The sequence below is a fragment of the Taudactylus pleione genome, unplaced genomic scaffold (assembly GCF_031769625.1).
Source record: "Taudactylus pleione unplaced genomic scaffold, aTauple2 ptg000707l, whole genome shotgun sequence".
NCBI classification, from domain to species: domain Eukaryota; kingdom Metazoa; phylum Chordata; class Amphibia; order Anura; family Myobatrachidae; genus Taudactylus; species Taudactylus pleione.
Window position 1 is genome coordinate 14,054,972 of NW_028285109.1, and position 24,505 is coordinate 14,079,476.

At 43.1% G+C, this 24,505-nt stretch overlaps 2 protein-coding genes across 5 annotated transcripts in view; one reads left to right on the top strand and one right to left on the bottom strand.

The window, feature by feature from the left end:
* FMN1 (formin 1) overlaps positions 1 to 7,285 on the bottom strand; it is a 294,798-nt gene extending 287,513 nt beyond the window's left edge. The window contains exon 1 of one of the 4 annotated variants that reach the window (XM_088456500.1): positions 7,124 to 7,285. The gene's annotated coding sequence lies outside the window, so the exon portion shown is untranslated. The other 3 variants (XM_088456499.1, XM_088456502.1, XM_088456501.1) reach the window with 3 other exon arrangements.
* Positions 7,286 to 13,319: 6,034 nt separating this feature from the next.
* LOC148477582 (uncharacterized) lies at positions 13,320 to 14,971 on the top strand. The gene has a single exon (XM_088456563.1). The coding sequence runs from the start codon at positions 13,394 to 13,396 to the stop codon at positions 14,969 to 14,971; it is 1,578 nt and encodes a 525-aa protein (XP_088312689.1). The 5' UTR covers positions 13,320 to 13,393.
* Positions 14,972 to 24,505: the final 9,534 nt, after the last annotated feature.

Sequence of the window (24,505 nt, forward strand, 5' to 3'; positions counted from 1 at the left end):
GTTACTGTCAATTTCTGGCACACTGCATAAAACTTAAGAGAGGAAACGCGCAGCCAATTACACAGGCTGAACTGCTTGTAAGTGGCCCAGCCCCCTTCTTCATTTCTCTTCCATTCGCCACCTGTGCGTGGCTTCCTGCAACATACACAGAGTCCTGGCTCCCAACATATTTCTCTGCAAAGTAGTGTCTCCTCTCATACCTTGCCCACCCAACCTCATTCCTCCTTGCCTGATAAGAGGTACATACAGTACTAAAATTAGGGGTGCCAGCTGAAATGTGCGAAAAGTAAACCGTTTGGATGGCCAAACGGCACTTTTTGCGATCGCACCCAGCTGGACGATATTGTGAACGATTGAACAATAGTTATTGGTCACAATATCGGCCAGTGTGCACGCGGCTTAAGTCTTTAATAATCATTCTTTTCTTTCCTTCACTCCTGTTAAACCAGTGCTGGTAGCTGCCACTCAGAAGCGACATGGGACAAGGTAAAGGGATGGGTACGGGACCTTAAGAGGGTTAGGATACAGACAGCTGTCAGTAGGTATCCTAACCCTCCCCATCCCCCTCCTCGATGCCTGAACCTAGCCTCCCCCCTAGTGCCTAAACCTAACCTCCGCGCACCCTAAACATAACCCTCCCCTTTAGGCCCTAACCCACCCCTGCTACTTACCGTTGGGATGGCGGCGCCGCTATTCTGAGCGCCGGCATCCCCTGTGCCGGTATACTAAACGTCTCCTCAAGAGAAGTGCAATGGTGTCCAATCTAAAGATGCAAGAAATTTTGGGATTTGAATAATTTTTTAAGTATTACAGAAGGAAACCCTTGCGCTTATTTTTGCTCACGCCTCAATAGCATACGAAAACAAGTGAGGTTTTGTTGCCAGGTAACCTGCATTGTATTAGAATGGAACCTCCCCACTAATTAAATCTCCTTGGCCTAGAGTGAGTACCATGAAAAAAAATTGAGGTTAGCCTAAAGTTGCCATGGAAGATTGGAAACTACTGCTGCAGTGTATGGTTCTTACTTATGTCTTGGTTGTAGCGTCTGTGAATTTAATAAAAAGCAAATAGTCATTTAGCTGTAATATAATGCAATGTCTTGGCTGCTGAGAGGAATATGAAACACTGAGCAACTTTTTTTTTTCTAAATGTAATTGGATAGCAAGGGACAGAAGTATCCATTTTCATGAAAGCCTGCATTTGCCCCTGCTGGATGAATTTGCACTGGCTGGTAGAGACCAGACTTCCAGTCTCATCTGCTTATCACTTGGCCTCTTCTACTTTGGAAACACACAACATATATTTCTACTATATGCAAGAAAACAGCTTAGTTTGACCCCAAAATGAGATGGATGATGCTCTGTAATGGTTAAGAATGCTGGAACCTGAAATGTAATAAGAGTCTATAAAAATATGTAAATGACACGCATAGACATTTCTAAAAACAGCTACTGGCAAAATGTAGGGGTGTATTTGTCAAATAGCACCAAAAAATCCCATTTTCTATCACCACTAATCACAGCAATATAAAATAATTTTCAGAGCTATTTATCATTAAAAAAAAAAAATGAAAGGGCAGCAGTAACTTACCTCATAGTCAGACAGGGTCCTGCTGCTTAAGCGCATCCGAGTCACACAAGGGCACAGCACCTAGAAGTCCAGTCTCTACTTCTAGGTGCAGATTCAATAGAAAATAAGCTCTAATTTAAACAGCCAGATTTTCTTTTTATCGCATCTGCTATCACCATACTGAGAATTCTATAGAATAGGACGACATTCAGCAGTATAGGTATCCACTGCTACCCCTCATAAATATGCAGTAAATAGATGTTCCATGGTTTGCATGTGGAAACTGCCGCTGAAGAATATCTGCACCGACAATACATGGCTATGGCCATTGCAGGTTGCAAGGTATAGTAAATAGTGGGGATCCCTAATTCCTGCAAAAATTGCTGTTTTTACAGGATTTAGGGATCTTCTACCTTTGATAAACAGGTCCCTTATTGACCTGAAGAAATAGATGGCCAAAATGTTTGGTGGGGAAAAAACAAAAATTTACTAAAGTTAGAGAATAATTTTACCGACTCCAATGGATGATACTGAAGGCAGGAAAAAGAACAGGCAGCATATTGGGTAAATTTAATGAAGTAGAACCACATCAATAATAGGAGGAATATTTTGAGCTCTGATTAAAAGGCTTTCGGACATGGTAGTGTGCAAAAATGGTTTTACCTTTTTTAAAAAATATATATTAACCAGAGCATAAAACACTAAAGGCAAGATAATAGCCCAAGAAGACTTATCAGATGTTGTGTCCTCTCTCTAAAGGTGCCCACACACATAGCGACATTTTAAACGATTTGGCCGATTTCGACGAATCGCGACGACGAATCGGGTAAAAAAAAAAGTACAAATCGTGAGTTTATACTCACGAGCATGATGCCGATGCGCGTCCCCGCTCGTCGTACATCGCATCTTCTGATCTGCCGTGCTGTAGGGCAGATTAGCCAATCTGGGATACAATGCATTGGCTGCAAGATAGATCTTTAGTCAGATTGGACATTTTTAACTCCAAATCGTGATCACGACGGCAAGGGAGCTCCCATGAAAGTTCATGAGGAAATTGGCCATAAAATCGTATTGTGAGGACATCGGTATGTGTGTGGGCACCTTTAAGGTGCCCACACATATACCGATGTGCTCACGATACGGAGCCATCGTAAAAGTTCTACAGTACCAGTATTGCAAAGTAAGTTAAAAAAAAACACCACACATTGGTTTCTTGTGCAAAGAAAAATATTTATTTTTTTTAATCAACATAAAGCAAAAAATTGCCTTCTTTTAGTACAATGTGCACTGACCTGCAGGCAACTGAAAGTGTGCACTAAACTGTGTGCAAAATACTTTTTTTGTAACAAGTTGACAAAAGAACATTATCACCAAATTTTATGAATCCCAATAGGTAGCTGGCTGTATGTGATCGGGTGGGTCAGACGCCAGTTTGAACAGGCCAATACACACGTGGCACAAGTACACATTGTGGCCCCGGCTTCCAGAAATGTGTACTTGTGCCATGTGCGTAGTGACCTTGTCCAAATGGCGTCATCACCACCCTATCCCATGCAGCAAGCACCTATTAGAATTCATAAAATTTGGTGACATTACAATCAAGAAAAAATTTACATCTCTGTATATTGGGGCTACTCATCTGCTGCATCCAGCAGAGCTTGGTGGGGGAGTAATATCTAACTGGGCAGGGGGGGGGCGGACATACCTATTTTTGGGGCAGGGCAAAATAGCATTGGATCTGCAATGTATGTTGAATTTGAGATATTTTTGCTCATACAGCGACTCAAGAGGTCGTAGTTTAACCTTAAAAAATTTCTTTGGATATCTGCATCCAGATTTCTCAATGTGCTGTTCACATGAGCTGTAAAATTATCTATTGCATCTGGGGGTTTCTGCAGCAGTCTATGAATAAGAAAAAAAGGACATTTAAATATTTGTGTATATAGTTTTGTAATGTTGTTATAGTTCACATTTTTAATGTTTTAATATTTTCTTTTTTACAGGTTTTTAAAGGTTTGTTATGGTATTCTAATGATGTTTTCTTTTACAGGAATGTTATGTGTTTATTGCTTGGTAATATAATGTTTTTCTTTGTTTGACAGTATGGGTTTTCCACCTTTGGGCCTGTCGTTGTGGTACAACGACAGATCCCAGGATGCCCTAAAAACAGTTGCAAAGGTGGGTGGCAGGTCATCCTGGGATCTGTAGTTCCACAACAGCTGGAGACCGAAAGGTAGAAGACTCCCAGCTTTAAATAATGTGTGTTTTTAAATGTAATGTATGGTGATTTTTTTGTAAAATACGTGTTTATTTATTTATTTTTTTGATGTATTACACACATTGGTGGGCAGTGGGAGCTTAATGCATGACCCAGCCACCTCAATATGGCGGGCGGTGGCTGGGTCATGCATTTATTACCTGGAGGCACACATTGGTGGGCAGTGGGGAGAACATATTGGTGGTCAGTGTGCTTGTATTTAAACTGTACCAATACTCACCAAAAATGATCCAAAACAAGAATCTAGTGTGCAGGCTCCTCAACGTGCGACTGTCTTGCTCCATACACGATGCTGCACAAGATGGCGATGGGGTCCAGGCTTCTGTCAGTCAAATTCCACATTGTGTGACGAATCGTACGATTCATCGTGAGGAAAAAAACCCTCACGATCGGCTTCCATCGTGTTCATGGTTGGCTAATCTGCCCTACAGCACGGCAGATCAGAAGATGCGATATACAACGAGTGGGGACGCGCATCGGCATCGTGCTCGTGAGTATAAACTCACGATTTGTACTTTTTTTTTACCCGATTCGTCGAAATCGGCCAAATCGTGTAAAATGTCGCTATATCTGTGGGCACCTTAACACCTGCAGACAGACAAGTTTTTCTCATTGATCCCAGGCTGGCAACTCCCAGTACTTTATACCCCAGTGGGGACAGAGCCTCATGTTAAAGTCGACAGGAGTCACCATGGTGCTCGGAGGTCTAAAAGGTTAATCTTATTCATTCTTTCAAAGGACTCGGAGGAGGCTGGATAGACATGGATAATGAAGCAGAAAAATACATGAGAGAGGGCAGCTGAAGAACAAACGCATTAATGCCAGCCATACAAATATAGCTCACATCTAGTACAAAAGGACACAGTGCAAGACCTAACGAACCAAATAAATGACAACAGTTCAGATACAAGCAGGCCCTTCTTTATGACGCAAACCCCCTCACTATTAAGTAAAGCTATAAACAGGGCCATAGAAGACTCTGTGGATCAAGTTCACTCTAATCCTAAGCAAGGAAAATCCTTGCATAGCTACAGTGAAATGTTCAGCAGTAAATACACAATCATAGGGGGGGGGGGGGAATTCAATTAGCACCACAAGTTAACCCGGGTGAACGCTCCATAGAATTTAACGCTGATTTTTGTTCACAGCCCCTGAGCAAATTAAAAGGTTAGGGAAAACCCCTATTTGATAGGTAAAAATGTTGGGACCTGGTCAGAAAACCCTGTTAAAACACCCCCCCATCACCCCTAATTATTAATTAGGAACTTTAATTTAGCATAATTTGACAAATAATGACATGTTGTGATTGGGATGATATTTTGCAAAATGCTGAATGGGTTAAAAGATGTAAGACAGGTATATGAGATGTTGTATTGATGGGACACATTTTTAAGCTTGCAGGTGAAAGTTACAGGTGTTTAAGAAATCTTTACAAGTGGCAAAAAACCTACACAAAATAAAAAAACAATTTACAGGCTTTTTCATACACCCCAAATTTATACTGATTATTAAATTTGCTGAAAAACACTTGTTTACAATTATGTTTTCATTATTCTTAAAAACTGCAAAAACCAGCCATCTGTTAAGAGCCCAACACACTGTGCTTTTGGCAACTAATAGACTTCTATACAGTTATCCAATATTAGTTTTCACTTATTGAGAGTACAGGCTGATTTCCCCATTTTTCTCCACACTTAACACAGGATTTACCACACGACCGCTGGGATAAGCATTTTTCAATTGATTTGTACCCTAAAGCAGGTTCACACGGTAAGCAAAATGCCGCACGGCAAGCACAGCATTTTAAACAATGATTTTACCATGGCCAATTGAATTTCCCCCTAATACCGGGTACACCTAACATATCGGGTACATCGGCCAGTGTGCACCAGCTAAGTCGCTGATGATGCAAGCTCGTTAGCAACATCACCCGTCGAACCTGCATGCAGGTCCAACGGGCGACATAGTCAGCAGAGGCCATACTGTCAAACAGGGCCGTAACTAGGGTAGTGCGACCTACCAGGGCACCACAGGATAGTGGGCGCTGTTCTGGCCTGTAAATTTTCTGTATACTATCATTCTCACTTGTAGCTTCCACTTCTTTTATCCCCAGCATCTCCTGGTCCCTCCTATCTCTTCCCTGGCCACTTCAGGCTCACTCTCTTATGTTCCTATTTAAATAAAAAAATTCGGGGGGAACGGAGTGAGGCACCAATGCTCTCTCTGGCACAGGGCACCAAAAAAAAAAATATATAGTTACAGCTCTGCTGCCGAATGTAGCATGGCACCCGCTGTCGTTGCTTCGCTGCCGGCATCGGCAAGTTTGTATGCACTTGCTTGTGCAAACACCCCCGCCGGTCCCGCCGCGTGCACATTTAGTGCGTACCCAGCTTTAGGGTCTGCATATTTGCTTAGAGCAATGAAATATGCATTTATCCTGACACAATGATTGATTACAACAAAGCAAAACTTCACACGTTTCCCACAAGATACACCAAACCATCTATAGTCAACTGCATAAACAAATCATATATTGACGTTTCTAGAGACCTGCAGCACATTGCAGAGTAAACAATCTCAGTTATGGGAGAAACATTAAATAGTAAGCCATAGCACATACACTAAATGAATTAATAGACATTATTTAAAAAAAGCTCCTTAAAGCCACTCCAAAGCATGAAACCAACAGGAATCATATATTAAAGTATGAAGTCCAATTTTACTGCAAAGCAATCCACTTGCCACCATAAAATATTGCTCCAACGTTTTCATTCATGCCTTGAATATTACATTATAATGCATCCAATGTTCCAATAGTTGCATACAGGGCAATGACTGTCAACTATCAAATCCACATAGAGTGCATGACTTATTTACTTGAGTTAAGTACCATCTGCACTGCACAGAAATACCATACACACATACATTAAATATATATATATATATATATATATATATCCACACACACCAGTAGCTTGACACCTATATAGTTCTGATGTAGTTGTCATAGTGTACAGTGCTGGGATAGCGGGTGCAGTGCTCACCATCCCGGGCTCTGCTGCTCTCTGCAGTCTCTTCAGTCTGTTTGTTTTTTTACCTTCCTATGGCTTTAAACCCCTGCGTGGTGCTCCCTGAAGCCCGCGTCACCCCCTCCATGATCCCCAGCTACGTCTTCTACTTGTATACGGCTGCCGATTAATTCTGTTCAACTATGTCCAGAGCAAGTCCCCAGGCTACCTGTGTCCGTTCCTGACGCTCAGGTCTCCGGTCCCTCACCTAACAGTGCCACCACCAGCTGGTTTATAACGACTGCTTGATGGTTAGCTCAGAAACCCGCTCTCACTGCCCCTCGCTGTGTAGCACAATAATCCGCTCTTTCCTCTCTCCCGACCCTAATGTGACTGATGATGATGTCTTCACCCTCCTGCAGCCCGGTGATTACGGGAACGTCGCCATCCAATCAGCGCTGCTGGGGGCGGGGCCTGCACTCACACCTTAAGAAGGGTTAAACAACGCGGGAAGGGGGAGAGTGGAGGGAGCTGCAGCGCTGCTGAGAGAAAACGCAGTACACACGCGATTACTTCGCATCACTGACCGCAACGCAGGGAAGCTGCATTACACTGTGTGTACACATAGGGGTGCCGTCGTGATTGAGATGTACGTTACCAGAAATGTATAGGAAATGTGCTGGTTGTTCCAGGTGGGTGGCTTCATAGCTCGCATTGGAGGCCACCTGCAGCTACCATACATAGGGCTGGTGCAAGTTTTGATGGTGGTATGTAAAGATGCACTAGGTTATATTACAGCGTCTATGGACACTTTGGGCGGAATTCAATTGATTTCGCGGCCCGCATCTCCCGTCTAAAGTGACAGGAGATCGCGGGCCGCTATTCAATTGTGCCAGTGTTTCACGCTTATCGCACCCAAAGTGGTCGGGTTTAGCCGCGTAAAACGGCTAACCCCGACCAAAGTGCTGGGCGCGATCGCGAAAAGTGCTGTTTGGGCGCCCAAACAGGACACTTTTTGCCGATTTCAGCCCGAACCCCTCTGGGGCTGCGAGCTGAAATTGAGCGCTAGCAGCTGATCGCACCCGACAGGAGCAACAATAGAATAGCTCCGTCGGGTGCGAAGGGGGGAATAAACAATTGAATTCCGCCCTCTAAATGATAATTTCAGTTTTTACACATGTATATGCACGGCTGTACACCAGGGAGGGGCTCTGCAGCGGCATTTGCATAAATTTGCAGACATAAGACACGGACGTGACTGTGTTGGACTGAGAATCAGGTCTATAGCCTCTCTGTACACTGACAGCAGTGTGCTGATTAACCCTGTGTCAGACGCACCTCTGGGACTCTCAGGTTCGGGCGCAGTGTGCCTGTTAGAAAATCGTCAGCATCTAATTAAGTAAATTCTGACGTTCTTAAGGTGGAGGCGGAGAGGTGAGCGAGAACAGCTTTGTGGCGCCTGAAGCAGGGTTAATGATGACCACCAAATGTACCTGTGGTACTATCACTAGAGTTGGGTACACACTATACAATATATGGCGGTCAGTCTTGTGATCCGCAATGGATTGCAACAACCATTGTATAGTGTGTATCCCCAATTCATGAATTGCGTGGTCGTATCTTTCCATCTGAAGTGCTACACATCAGTTGTGATGATTGGACAGATGATGCAGTATAGTTACATTATGCATGTAATAATATGTCATACTGTACGGCGGATCATGTAGTGCTAAGTTATGTGCCCAGCTTGAGGCCAGTACACACTAGACATGGGGTCTTCAACCCGTGGCCCGCGGGGTCATTCCCCGTGGCCCGCCTATGGTTACTGTAGTGCTGACCGCAGTAAGTGCAGTCTGCACTACAGACAGTAACAAGCACACTGCCGCCGGTGCTGGCAGCAGTGTTTGTTTTGACAGCCAGCCAATGAGACAGACGCATTGGCTGCTGTGTTCACTGCAGGAGCCGGATTAGAGCTCACTCATGAGCTCCATCTTCCGGCTCCCGCAGTGGGTAATGGGAGATGACGTCTCTCCCATAATTCAGAGCGGGCTGGCCTGGGAGGACGGAGGAGCGGGAATTCAGGTAAATGTTTTTTTTTTCTTTACGTGTGTATTTGTCTGCACTGCTGCATGTGCCTTTGATAAAGTTACATTCTACTGTAACGAAACCCATTAGTCGTGACTTTTTTTGGACCCTGTTACATTGTCTTTTTGACCTCATGTAAGTGGATACGACAAGAGCCGGATACTATAGTCACGGCGCGCCTGCCGTACTAAGCCAGCCAGGTCATAGCTGGATTGCTGACTTATTGTCAGTCACCTACATTAGTGGTGATCGCGGCTTAACACCTCCAATAAGGATATGGAGCACTTTCCCGGCAATATTGACATCAACGTTGGTGTATTATTTGCTCATGGCGCCCAGGTGTATGACCGGCAGGGGGGCCCCCGCATTACACGGACATACTTTACTCCCGAGTGTTGCAACAGGCAAGGATATTGCAACACATAACCAGCTGAATTATCCAGCCACTGATTGCCTAACATAAGGATCAGAGCCTTTGGGACTGTGAGTATTGTAACGTATATTGATGTAAACGGTCACAACGGTTCCGGACTGCAGGAGATCCTGTGAGTAACCATACACCTCTTATATAGGTCTATGCTTGACATTTCCACTAATTTACTTGCAAGGAAGGCCTATATGTACCTGTGAAGTTACCTTCACCAATTTGTTGGTCTGACTTAAATGTATATAGCCGGAGAGTACTCTTTGATACACTTTCACAGAAAAGTATGCACATTGACAGGACTTTAATCCTGAGAGCGATCTTTATTGCTTGTTATTCATGAGGTCTGCAACAATTGTACAATTGATATTTACCAGAGGTCTTTAGGGTCATATGTTTTTTAATATATAGTAGGATACTACTTGTGTATTTTCTCATTATTTTATTTTAATTCATTCTTTATTTTATATGTTCTTATGGTATATTAAATTATATTTTTTGCTATCTTGACAATCCTATGTTTGTGTTGTGAAGCACATTAGATATTTTTGCTTATATATACTCATAGAATCATACTGGAACACCATTAGATAGTCACAACGGTTCATGATACTATGGACCTCATTCAGAGGCGATCGGTCGCACCCAAAGCGACCGACAATATGCAAAACGAGCACTCAATCGCCATGCACATCATAAGCTTGTAAACACCTGAGAGAGATAAATGTATTCCCCCCTATGTAATCAAGCATATATAGTTATAAATAATACTGATCTCTGATTATTGCTTTATGAACTAATAACCTTTGCTGAAAATGTGTGTTTCTGCATGTTCCCCCTAGTTTAGGATCAGCTGATTTAATCTGTGGGTTATTTCCCCTGCTGTCTCGTCTAGAAATTTATAGATGTTTATAATGTAACAAAAGTCTTGGTGTCATATGCTTAATGTTTGAAACCACCTCAAAAGAGGAAGTGCACCAGACTCTGGAAATATCCTTGTATCTAAAGATTAGTATGTGTCTTACTTCTCCGAACCACATCCTGTTTTTCTGTAACAAATGAGATACTGTGTGTTTGAAAGAATCTGCTATATTAACCCCATCGGATTAAACGAGTCTTCAGTCTCAATCTCTTAAACACGACTTGCTGTTTGATTTATTGGGGTTCCCAGTCGACTGGTAAGGGGGAAACACAGAACTGACAATCGAAGGGACTTGGTAGTGGAACATCTCCAACATTTCATGGGGGCTCGGAGGAGGGAGATTTATTGATCTCGATCCAGGATTTCTGGGACCAGTGCCGCTGCTACAGAATAGATGACGCCACGTCCGCCTGCTGTACACAACTACTGACAATCCCAGGTGAGTGATTTCAAAGTTATGATTTCAACTTAATTACTCCGTCAGTGTTTGTTTACTGCCTGTGAGACAGTCTATCTATATGTAGTAAGTATACCTGGTATATTTTGAACCCGATTGTCTGTTTCTGAATTATTTTCATGATGCAGTAAAAATTAATGTTATATGAATACCATGTAATAACTGTTTGTGTACTGTTACTCTCTGGTATAAGAAACATATTAATGAATTCAACTGTCAATTGCAATCTGTAGGTTCTATTGTACATTCTGGTGTTTTACAAAACAAGGATATTTCTTTTGTGGTCAGTATTGGTTGTCATGTTGATAAAGACATAATTGACAGATTTGTAGGACAAGGGTTTCCTGATTGTTTGGTTGGTTTACCTATTAATTTTGTACCTCTGCAATTTGAAATACTGTGTTATAGTGATAGTAGAAAATTACCCCTGTCAGTACAGAGAATTATTGAAAGAGGAAGTCCCAGTGTTTATTCTGAACGTATCAGTCAGTGGCAAAAGAAAACGAACAATATACATAGAAAGCTCAGAAAATAACAGATTTTAGACTAATTATTACAGTAATCTAAGCAGTGCGATACAGTTGAGTAGCCCACTACAGTATTGTCCCGTGACCTGATCCCTCACACAGACGGACAATGGGTGCACAAGTTAGTAAGACGGGGGAATTGAGTCCCCTAGAAATAATTTGTCAGAGAGAGGGCGCGAAAGCTCTCAAAGGTATTTCTGTTATTTTCAAAAGAGCAGGATTTCCACCTGAAGGTACGCTAGACCCTGACAAATGGAAACGGTTCAGAAATAATAATATAGACTGGTTGACAAAGAAGAGTTATTTGGACACGGTCACAATATGGCAAACAGTTACACAAGAAATAGAGGATGAACATAGGAAAAGCTCTGATTTAAATGATGTTCTAGATAACCCACCACCATATGTACCAGTTAGACTGGCAGCTCCATCAACTGCAATACAAAATGAAGTATCCACATTAACATCCCAGAACTTGTATCCCAGAATTGACTTAAATACCATTCAAGGGTGTGGTATAGAATCACAAGATAAAGTAAATTTAGATATAACTAGAGGAAGAGAATGTACGTTTTGTCATTTTTGTGTCCCAGAGGGTTCAGAGAAATGTCCCGCTTGTGATAACTGGGTATCACCTGATGCCCCACCATGTAATCAAGGTAGTAATGTAACTAATACTTCCCTTACAAATAAACAAAAAATGTCATATGTACTAAAAAGACTGGCACCCCATAACATGAGTCCTTGTAGGGGTACAATAGCGGGTCCAGAGGGACATCACATTTTACCTATAAGAGTACAAACATCTCCAAATCCCAGGTTTAATGCAGAGCAAGTAGATCCTGCAAATGGTCCTGAATACATTGAACAAGAGGTATATAACCCATGGTTTCAATCTGATATGTTAAGAATTGTTAATGATTTGCCTGATATCAGACGACATCCACATACGTTTTATCAGAAAATGGAACAGGTTAAAACTATTTACAGACCATGTTGGGTAGATCTGGAACAAATTGTAAAAGCATCAGCAGGACATGGAGAATATGATAAAATGATTGCAATCATTGTTCAGGGAGTTCAACAGGGCAGACCAGAAATTGTGGCACTTCCCGCAGTAGGAACAAGATATAGCCAACATAGTGGAAACTTGTTACTAAATAGAATACAATGGAGATGTGCAGAGATTCAACAAACTGCTCCAGCTGCACCAGATTTAGTTAAAAAAACAGACACAGTACGGGAATATTATGATAAACTAATTACTAGACAGGAAGAAGAAGGTTATCCTGTTAGAGAAATAGCAGGAGCTAGGCTGTGTAAAACGAAGTTTTTGAATGGACTTAGAACTGACTTGAGAACTCAGTTATTTCAGATCAGACCGGAAGCCATGGTAATGGATATTGAAGGAATTTTACAAGTATTGGAAGGGATTGAGGATGTTGAACAGGATAAAAAAGACCGGAAAGCTACAAAAGCACAGGTAGTGACGGTGAATCTGGTTCAGAGTCAACCACCGCGGCAGAGAACAACTGCAAAGCAACCAAGTAAAGGTTATAATAGTACCAAACCCACATACTCTCCTAAATCAGATACCACCCTCAGCAAGATGGTTCACCGTAGCAGACCTTGCAAATGCTTTTTTCTCTGTTCCTATTACAAAAGATTCCCAGTGTCTACTAGCATTTACACATAAAGGAAAACAGTATTGCTGGACACGCTTGCCACAAGGGGGTGCCACTTCACCAAGTGATTTTTCTGAAGCTATGTCCACAATACTTCAAGCATGGAGACCTTTATTTCCAGATGAAACTCAACTCATCCAGTATGTTGATGATTTACTGCTAGCTACCACATCTGAAAGCAAGTGCCAAGAAGAGACTGTATCCTTGTTAAAGTTCCTGGAGGAACAAAACTGCAGAGTTTCCAAAGAAAAACTACAACTAGCAAAACAGAAAGTGATCTTTCTAGGACATTGCATCTCACACGGCACAAGGCATCTAACAGAGGAAAGGAAGAAGCTGATCTTACAAGCCAAGGTACCAAAGACTATAAAACAAGTCCGTTCCTTTTTGGGTCTCCTAGGATATTGCCGCGAATGGGTCCCCCTAGCCTCGGTATTCATGCAGACACTGTATGACAGCACCAAAAAGGAGGGCCCATATCCCACTCCCCAGCAGATGGAAGAAGCAGTGACGCAACTCAAAGTAGCTGTCACCACTTCCCCGGCCCTAGGCTTACCTGATTACAGCAAACCCTTCACCCTCTACTGCCACGAAGAAAAAGGCCATGCACTAGGAGTGCTCACCCAAAAACATGGACTGAAGCAACGACCAGTGGCCTACTACTCCAGCAAGCTAGACAACATTATCCAAGGGGCACCTACTTGCATCAGAGCGGTAGCAGCAGCAGCAGTCTTAAAAGACAAAAGCACAGACATCGTACTTGATCATCCGTTAACTATTCAAGTACCCCATGCAGTAACAGAAATACTTCAACAAGCCAGAACTAAACACCTTTCAGCAGCAAGGCTAACCAAATATGAAGTGGCATTACTCAGTGCAACTAACGTAACTATAAGAAGGTGTACTACCCTCAACCCCGCCACTCTCCTTCCAAGCTTACTCGAGCAACAAGAAGATCCTGAATCACTAGATTCAAAAGGAGGGAGAAATATGGTCTATCCAGACTTACATGCCTGCACCGCAAGTGATGAAGAGCAAAATGATCAAGTAAGGGACGATAAAATATACAATTCAAAAAATTTTGACTGTCATGATTGTCTGGCCCTTATGGATCAAGAAACCTCACCTTTACCACATGTTACAGACACTGCTCTCCCAAATGCACATTATGAACTGTTTGTAGATGGCTCTAGATATTATGACAATGGGACACCTTACACAGGATATGCTGTAACCACACAAGATGACATCATAGAAGCAGGACCACTACCCTCACATCTATCAGCACAAGCAGCAGAAATAGTAGCTCTCACAAAGGCTCTAGAATATGCAGAAAAAGCTACAGCCAGCAGCTATACAGATTCAAGATATGCTTGGGGGGTTACACAGGATTACGGAAACATATGGAAAAGCAGAGACTTTAAAACAGTGACAGGCAAACAAATACAACATGCAGAACTTATAAAACAACTTTTTCAAGCACTTGAATTACCCCATAAAGTGGCTATTATTAAGGTTCAAGCACATACCAGAAATCAGACCAGCATAACCAAAGGGAATTGCACAGCAGACAGAGCAGCAAAACAAGCAGCTAAACAGCCTTACAAAGGCATAACAGCATATGTCACACAAACTGAAGGTACAACAACAATGCCAGATTTTCAAGACCTACAAAAACTCCAAGAACAAGCAGGACCAGAAGAAAAATCATCATGGGAGAGGAAAGGAGCCTGCAAGGAGGAATTCACAGGACTATGGAAAGCAGGTAACCTATTATGTCTACCAAGGGCATTGTACCCACCCATGTGTCAAGTTACTCATGGTCTCACGCATATAGGAAAAGATCAAATGGGAAACCTGGTAAAGGAAAGATGGATAGCTCCAGGATTCTTCCCAGCAGCTGCACGGTTTGTACAAGCCTGCTGGATCTGGGATCTCCAACCCAGGACAAAAGGTAAAGACTACCATGGGAGCCATTCCAAAAAGTTATTTTCCTTTCCAGAGACTGCAAATTGACTGTATTCAGATGCCCAAAGTTGGGATTTATGAATATGCATTGGTCTGTTTAGACACCTTCACAAAATGGATTGAGGCCTGGCCAGTGGCTAAAGCCACTGCAAGGAACACAGCAAAAAAACTCCTCTCAGAAATCGTCTGTAGGTATGGAGTACCAGAGGTAATTGAATCAGATAGAGGCACACACTTCACAGGAGAAGTAATGACTCATATCATGGAAGATTTGGGGATTCAACAGGCCTTTCACACGTCCTACAGGCCACAGGCCAGTGCCCTAGTAGAGAAATTCAATGGAACTCTTAAACTTAAGATATTAAAAGCAGCACAAGAGACAGGGAAAGATTGGTTAGAATGTTTACCAATAGCTCTGTTTAGTATAAGAACCACCCCATCTAAAGCCACAGGGCTGTCTCCATATGAAATTTTGTTTGGGACTATCCCTAAGATAGGATGTTATTATCCACAAGAAATGCAACATAAACATGCTGACTTAACTGCATATGTAAAAGCCTTAACTGAAAAACTCACCTCTCTGCATTCTCTAGCTTTCGCCTCTCTCCCAGATTCTAAGGCAGATCTCAGTCCACATCAGCTGCAACCAGGTGACTGGGTCTATCTGAAAAGACACGTCAGGAAATCGCTGGAACCCAGATATGATGGGCCATACCAAGTGTTACTGACTACTCCAACATCGGTGAAAGTTAAAGGGAGAGAGACTTGGATTCACGCGTCACATTGCAAACTGACTAAAGTTAAGTTTGATTTAAAAAAAAAAAAATATATGATCATGTGGAAAGAATTAATGGGTCCTAATCCAGATAGAGGTGTGTGTGGGGATGCATTATGTGTATAAGCCTCTTTATCGTGCTCACCTATACATATTTCTTTGGAATAATGATAATAGAGGCTGAGGAACAGAAGAATTTTCCTCAAACTAATCATACCTTGACAAGAGGAAAAAGGGACGTTGCAGTGTGGCCCAACGCAGTTATACAGTCCCACATGATGGTAGCTCGAGCATTGAATTTGACTGATTGTTGGATATGCACACATGCCCCAGTCAGTGCTAGGTCCATGCATTGGGTAGCAGTACCACTGACTTTATCAGAGCTTAAGGAACTTAATTATAGTCTGGGCAGCACATATAACAAAACGATGGCAGAGACTCCTGTCTCATTTATGACAGCATATACCATCGGATATCCACAATTCTGCATAGAAGCACCTCCAGTCACAACGAAACGAATCTTTCCAGATGGGTTCGTATTAACTCCTACTCAGGCACGAGTAGGACAGGTAAAATGTTCACAGGCCCAAGTAAATTTCACAACAAATTCCACTCATAACAAAGGATATTATCTAGGATGGTGTGACAAAGGACAACTGGTAGTACACCGAGAAATCAAAGTACAGATTAATCAAACCAATGCAATTATACGAGAGTGGTTCAAAGCAAACGATTCATGTATAAATAATCGAGACATACTAGGCCCATACTCCCAGAACATAAGTGAATATCGCAGAATAACCCGACACAGCAGAGATTCAAGTGTGCTTCAAGTGGCATACGGAGTGATTCTGGGATATACATATATCCTAGAACAAGGGTTGTATTTTCTGTGTGGGAGACGTGCTTATAAGTGGATACCTTATGGGGCTTCAGGCATGTGCACTATAGGACGAGTCATTCCTGCAGTGCGAGTTCAGAAGGAATATACTGTAGAACAGGTGCAAGCTGCCCAACATACTCACCAACTAGCCCGCCGTAGTATAAAGAAAAGCAATACACATGCACATGACTTAATATTCATTCCATGGTATAAGAAAATGGGCTTAGCACTAGCAGGAGGTACAATACAGAATGCACATAACATAGAAGCCCTAGCAAAACTGCTAGACAATGTAACCCAAATATATGATGAGACATTTAGATTGGTGCTTGATGATGTAAAAATGATAAAGAGGGAAGCCCAGGCACATAGAATGGTATTGGATTACTTGACAGCAAAAGAAGGAGGAATGTGCATGGTAGTAGCAGAATCCTGTTGTAATTACCTCAATAGAACTGACTCTATAGAAGAAGCTATAGAGGAACATTTAGATAAAATACAGGAATTAAAGGAAGAATTCAGGAAAAAACACAATGACCCTGAATATGACATTTCCACAGATGGATGGTTTTCCTGGCTCAATCCAGCTAACTGGTTTAGTGGGATAAAAGGATGGATTGTGGGCATTTTGATGTTCCTTCTGAAAATAGTGAGCCTAGGATTATTGATATATGTATGTCTTAAAGTGTTTTTCTGTGGTTTTTCAGTTTGTAAGAAACGTGTGACTAACGCATTGGACTCCTCCAAATACAAAGAACTGCAGAAGAGCTGGGCAAAGAAAAGTCGTGAACAGCTTACGAGAATGGATATGTGTGATTCGCGCCTTTAGGCCCCTCGCTCGGACAGTATGATTAGCATCATCTCAGTGGGGCCATAGCCATTAGCACCATTCTTCCTAAACTGTTTGCTTAACTGTATGATAGGTAGACAAATTGTACTGCCAGAAGCTCAACTGCTAGATCAGATTAATTATAAAAGGAGGGAATGAGAGAGATAAATGTATTCCCCCCTATGTAATCAAGCATATATAGTTATAAATAATACTGATCTCTGATTATTGCTTTATGAACTAATAACCTTTGCTGAAAATGTGTGTTTCTGCATGTTTCCCCTAGTTTAGGATCAGCTGATTTAATCTGTGGGTTATTTCCCCTGCTGTCTCGTCTAGAAATTTATAGATGTTTATAATGTAACAAAAGTCTTGGTGTCATATGCTTAATGTTTGAAACCACCTCAAAAGAGGAAGTGCACCAGACTCTGGAAATATCCTTGTATCTAAAGATTAGTATGTGTCTTACTTCTCCGAACCACATCCTGTTTTTCTGTAACAAATGAGATACTGTGTGTTTGAAAGAATCTGCTATATTAACCCCATCGGATTAAACGAGTCTTCAGTCTCAATCTCTTAAACACGACTTGCTGTTTGATTTATTGGGGTTCCCAGTCGACTGGTAAGGGGGAAACACAGAACTGACAATCGAAGGGACTTGGTAGTGGAACATCTCCAACACACCCATCACAATGAAAGCACACCCCTATCTCTACGGGCTAATTCAGAGTCGGTCGCAGGCGGCAACCTATGTCAGCATCGTGATCGTATTGCCGATTGATGTTACATTTGTGCTTTCGATGGTTCTTTTTCTATTTCGATGCGAATGCAAGCAGCGTGCAATCGCATGTTTTTTTTTTGTTTTCTTTACATTATTAATTAAGAAATTAACTATTTATTTGTTTTTTACTATAATATTTAGTTCTACATTTTTAAGTTTATTTTATTATTGTTGACCATGTTATGAAATTAAAGACCACACATTTTTTTGTAACCATAAAATTAAATTTTTTTTGGAAAATTAAACCAAAAAAAATTAAATAGCATTTTGCAGCCTCTGTATTGCTGCCAAAGCAACCTCCCCCATTACTCCCAGCTCCCTCCTGAAAATATCTTCCAAGGGCTCAGCTTCCACATCTGAAATGCAAAGGAAATATTATATTTTAAATTTTTCTGAAGATAATCATTTTTTTATTGTTTTAAATATTTTTAAATGGTATGTAGCAATTTGGCACATATAGCATTTGTTTGGCTTCAAAATTACATATACATTGCACAATGTCATCTTTAACATATGTACCTTCTGCCTCTTCGCCCAAATCTTCTGGGGCAGAAGCTGTCCAATTTTCACTGTCCTCCGATTGGACTTGGTCGGCCTGGGCAGCCTGGGAGGGTGTGGAAGGTGAGGAGGGGGATGTGGAGGCCTGGGCAGGCTGGGGGGGTGAGGAGGGGGATGGGGCAGCCTGGGAGGGTGTGGAAGGTGAGGAGGGGGATGGGGCAGCCTGGGAGGGTGTGGAAGGTGAGGAGGGGGATGGGGCAGCCTGGGAGGGTGTGGAAGGTGAGGAGGGGGATGGGGCAGCCTGGGAGGGTGAGGAGGGGGATGTGGAGGCCTGGGGTGGCAGTTCAGCCTGCTGCTGCCTCCTTTGTCGTTGTGGAGGCTTGTTGTGGAGGCCAGAGTAGACGACCAAGAGCCTCCACAGGAGGAACAACATGCTGAGACTGGTAAGTATTTTCAGTCACCTTGCTCTGTTTTAGAATGTCAATAATTAACTTACAATTAACTGTTTTTTTATCACACCAATTTTAGGAAGTGACATGGCTGTAAATGTGGAGCTGGATGGGGTGACGGCACTACCAACAGCTATAGTGCCTCCCCCATCCTCCACTGCCACCCTTACTGAAACCATTGAAGGGCTTAGGGTGGCAGTGTTGAGACATGCAACAGCCATGGAGGCTTTCCAGTCCAGCATGTTGGAGCAAACCTCCTATCTAAGGACCATAAGCCAAGATGTGAGGGACATTAAAGAACATCTGTCTGGCCCAAATGAAGATGGGGTGGACCAGTGCCCTGCTGTGGCTGGCCCAAGCACACAGCAGGGTGTAAGAAGGTCCCCCAGGATCCGCAAATCTAGCTCAAGTCAGTCGACTGCAAAGAGGACAAAAAAAATAAGCCTGGTCTTTGTTATTTTCTCCCAGATTTTTTGTAATGTTATGACCAAAATGGAAATTTGTTTATTGCCCCTGGAAGGCCCACAAGGACTAATTTGTGAACTTTTTGATCCATGTGATGTGTGTACCACATTTTGAGGTGATGAGTTTGTTGGTCCTGCAGTTGGATCATTTGGTGGCTACCCAGGCACACTTTCATCAGCCACATATGCTAGTGTATCTTCTGTTTCTGTAATAATTCCAAAACCATATTTGTCCAGAAATTCTATTTTTTTTTTTTTTTTTACAATGTTTTGTTTGGGTATTTTAAACATAAAAACACAAAATTTAAAGTCTATAATTTGCAGTTGTGGAGTTCACAAAAGCAAAAATAAAAATAAAAAACGTAAAATAAATAATGAAATGATTTTTGTCTGTTCTTCTAAGCTAAATGTTGTATGTGTACATTTGTTTTTTAGAAATTAAATTGTTCCTATGAGCTACAAAACTTAAAAGTAAAAAAAAAAAAATTTTTTTAAAACAACAGGTATTTTGCAAAAGTGCAAAAAAAGGAACTTATGATTTAAAAACTGATATATCATGGTTTTGCAAACTAATGTATTTGCAAAATCTCATACAGAAACAAACCAAAAACAATTGTCTTTTGTTAAAAAAAAAATATGCTAATTTCCGCAACCAGTTTGCTAGAATCCAGTGCAATGATTAACACCTGTTACATTGTTAATTGCCTACAGACATCGGTTGAGGCCGAAACCATCGCCTGCACTCGCAATGCTTAAGGTAGACCCTGGGCTACCCTTAGCTCTGCGAGCAGTAGCGTCATTATTGCAACGAGATGACGCTTGTGATGCCCCGCTCAGTAATATATGCACGCCCTTAAAACGCCCTTTTTAAGGTCAACCACACCTGCGTGCGCACCACCACACCCCCGTTCACAAGCACCTACCCCTGTAACCACCCACAAACGGCACGAAATGTCAATCACAGCTACGACCTCGTAGTGACTAGCGAGCAAGAGGATTGCGGTCGGAAAGACAGGCTTGCGCACGCGCACTGCCATGTACACGCATGCGCAGTTTGAAAAAAAATTGCTTGCTACGACCAATCGCTCCGTGCGACCACCTCTGAATGAGGTCCTATTTCCTTTGCCAATCCATTTCTACATATCAGGGCACATTGAGAGGGTTAAGTATCAGTGGATGCGCAGACTGTTTTTTTATTTATAAGGTGGTGATTGTTACAAATTGACACAGTTTGTTTGCAGTCTATGCTGCAATCACACTGATCTAGCCCCTTTAGTGGAGGTTCCCATCCCATTCAGCGCTGGGTGTATTTTTATCTTTATTTCTGCTGGGGGGGGGAACTACTACTTGGGGCTCTGCTGAGGGGGACACCACTACTAGGGGTACTGCATCGGTGGGTACTACTACTGGGGGCACTGCATCGGGGGACCACTACTGGGGGGGGGACTACTACTGAGGGCATTAAATAGGGGGGACTACTACTGAGGGCATTAAATAAAGGACACTACTGAGGGCACTGCATAGGGGGGACCACTACTGGGGGCACTACTGCATAGGGTGACCACTACTGAGGGCACTGCATAAGGAGGATCACTACTGGGGGCACCGTATAAGGGGCATCACTACTGGGGGCACCGTATAAGGGGCATCACTACTAGGGGCCTGCATAAGGGGGACCACTACTGGGGGCCTGAATAAGGTGGACCACTACTGGGGGCACTGCATGGGGGGGGACTACTACTGAGGGCATTATATAAGGGACACTGCATAGGGGGGACTACTGGGAGCATTATATAAGGGGCACTGCATAGGGGGAACTACTACTGAGGGCACTGCAGAGGAGGGCAGTTATGAGACATAATTTAAATTCTAGGAGGGGCAGTTATGGGTCATAAACAGGTATGAGCGGGTTCGGTTCTCAAAGAACTGAACCCACCCGAATATCAGGCATCCAGGGTGATCCGAGCCAAGCTCTGATCTCCCTGCCAGCCCCAGATCCCTTTCCCGAGGCAAAACCTTGCGATCCCACTGTCGGATCACGAGGTTTTGTATTGAGCGGGCTTAACTCTGATTAGCTGAGAGAGCCGTCTGTCACGGCACTCAGCCAATCAGCGTTAAGCCCATTGAATATGGGCACAGGAAGCAAGAAGATGCCGCCCATCCCACGCTGCCCGACACTGACGGTAACCCCCGCTGTCTACACCGCCGGCACCCCCTGCTGCCGACCCCCACTGGCAGCATCCCCCGCTTCTGACACTGCTGGAACCCTGCATTGAGGACACCATCAGCAGCCATGCACTGCCGACATCATCAGGACCCCCACACTGAGGACACCGCTGGCACCCCCGCTCTGCCGGCACCCCTGCACTGCTGCCCCACGTACTGAGGACACAGTCAGCGACCCCACACTGCCGGCACTCCCACACTGAGAACACCACCGGCACTGCCGACACTGTCAGTACACATGCACTGAGGACACCGGTGGCAACCCTGCTCTGCCGACACTATGCACTCAGGACACTGCCAGGGCCCCCACTCTGCTAATACCGCAACACTGACAGCAATTCCGCTTTGAGGACACCACTGGCACTCTCGCATTGAGGACACTGCCAGCACCCCATACTGCTGTCACAGTAAGTGCACTATTGGTGTATCCAACCCACACTGTATAACACTGTATCTCTGTTGGAACTTGGAAGCTGGACTGCCACATGTTAGTGCCACTCACTGTGTCGCTTAGCTTAGCCAGCTAGCTGGATGCAACCTTTTGGCCTTAACTAGATGAAAAAAATAATATTGTGAGGTGGTCAAAATTGATTGGAAATGACTGGAAATAAATGTTATTGAGGTTAATAATACTGTAGGAACAAAAACAGGCCCATTTTATGTGATTTTAGCGGGTTTTATGATATTTTAAGAAAAAATCCATAACCAAACCTGAAAAAAAAAACACGGAGGTAAGCAAAAACAATCCAGATCCAAAACCAGGGGAGATCCAAAACCAAAACACGAGGGTCGGTGCACATCTCTAGTCATAATTGTTTGAGGGGGCAGAGTTTAAATACCGCAGTATAGCTTCGTGGCCCTCGGCTTTGTTGAATTTTTAATGTGGCCCACGCTGCCTTAAAGGTTGAAGACCCCTGTACTAGACTATGTCTAGTGTGTACCATCCTCGTTAGCGACAGGACCTGGCAGGGTGCCAGCATCGGCAAGTGCATACACACTTGCCGATGCAGGTAGCAACAGCGGGGACCATGCTGCATTCGGCAGTGTGGCCCTTGCTAACAATGTCGTCTGTCGGACCTCATCAGCGGCATAGCAGGTAAACACTGGCCAACATGTTGCTCCGATCCGCTGGATCGGGTGACATATCGCTTAGTGCTTTAGAGTTACATGCTCACCAATGTTCTACATTCATTTCCAGGGAACACTGCTGCAAAATCATATGCTGTAGGGCCTATGGAACTCCAATGCATTATATTCCCACCATGTGTACTCCAAATAAAACCCTTTTGGGCCCTAAGCAAGATACGGATAGGGACAGACATTGAATAGTTAACCATCAATGCTCTACATCAATGGTGCCATCAGTACTTTACATCAATGCGCTGTTAAGATGATCTCATCTCCAAGCGTCAGCTCAGCAGGTGATGACAGTGATGTGATCGATGGCAAATCAGCCAGCAATAGTAAGTCAGCGCTGTTAGCTAAACTTTGATGGTTGAAGTCCAGCCCTTTACTATAGGGCAGGGGTATTCCACATGCAGCCTTCCAGCTGCTGTGGAACTACAGATGTGTTCACATACATCTATCCTCCGTGTGCTACAAGTCGCATTACACATAACGTGTGAGAGCTGTGTGACTCAGTAATAAGGACGCACAAACCGCTTCTGCTGATTAAAGTGATATGCGGCATGACTATATTTTGTGCGCCTGTGGGTGTATCTGCATGCAAACTGCTACGTTACAGTGTCAGCGGCTGTGACACGGTAGCGTTGCGCATGCAGATACACCCGGAGTTGCACACAGAATATAGGCATGCAGCATATCACTTTTAATCAGCAGAAGCTGCTTGTGCGTCGGCATGGTGCGACTAGAAGGGCTGTTTTAATGCACAAGGAGGCTAGATGTACGAGGACACATCTGTATACACAACCTGACACAGTTTTGCAAATAGGGCATGCTGTGATATTTAGTGCCACAGCAGCTGGAGGGCCACATGTAGAATATCACTGTTGTAGGGTCCATGGCAATGGTTCTTAACTGTTCATATTATGAGGTTTACAGTCTGAAACAGGTGGGATAATTACTTGATACTTATAAGTGGGAGGGGTAGAGTTGAGACGGTCCAAACCAGTATGCAGCTTAGAGCTCCACGCGGTATAATGCCGAATACACACTAAACGATATTAAAGATATCGTTCATCGCATTCAATATCGTCCAGTGTGTATGAAAGACATCGTTAACGATGCGTGCTCCTGCGGCTCATTAACGATGTATTTCATAGCCCGTACTTGCAGGGCAACCTGATGATATTGTGAGGTTCTGCAAGTATGGGAATGAGGGAGGGTGACGTCACTGAACAATATCATTAACGATATCGTTCAGTGTGTATGCTCAATGTTGTTAACAACATTAAGCCCGGTAGTGCAGGGGAAACACTTAACGATATCACTCATGGAGCATATCGTTTAGTGTGTATGCGACTTTAGACAGGCTATGGTTTAAGCCCCTTCGTTTATGAAAGATAAACTGACTTTCTCCAATCACTATGGCATTTAAAGTGCCTTGTGTGTGTACATGCACTAGATTTTTACTCTATTTAAATAATGAAGACATGTTATGCAACATACACATTTGTAACAGTAATGTGCTGGGCTTCTTTGAACAATACCAATCTTT

Bases quoted from the DNA above. Each gene is read 5' to 3' on its own strand.
- LOC148477582 (XM_088456563.1), top strand. From the start codon at position 13,394: ATGCAGACACTGTATGACAGCACCAAAAAGGAGGGCCCATATCCCACT.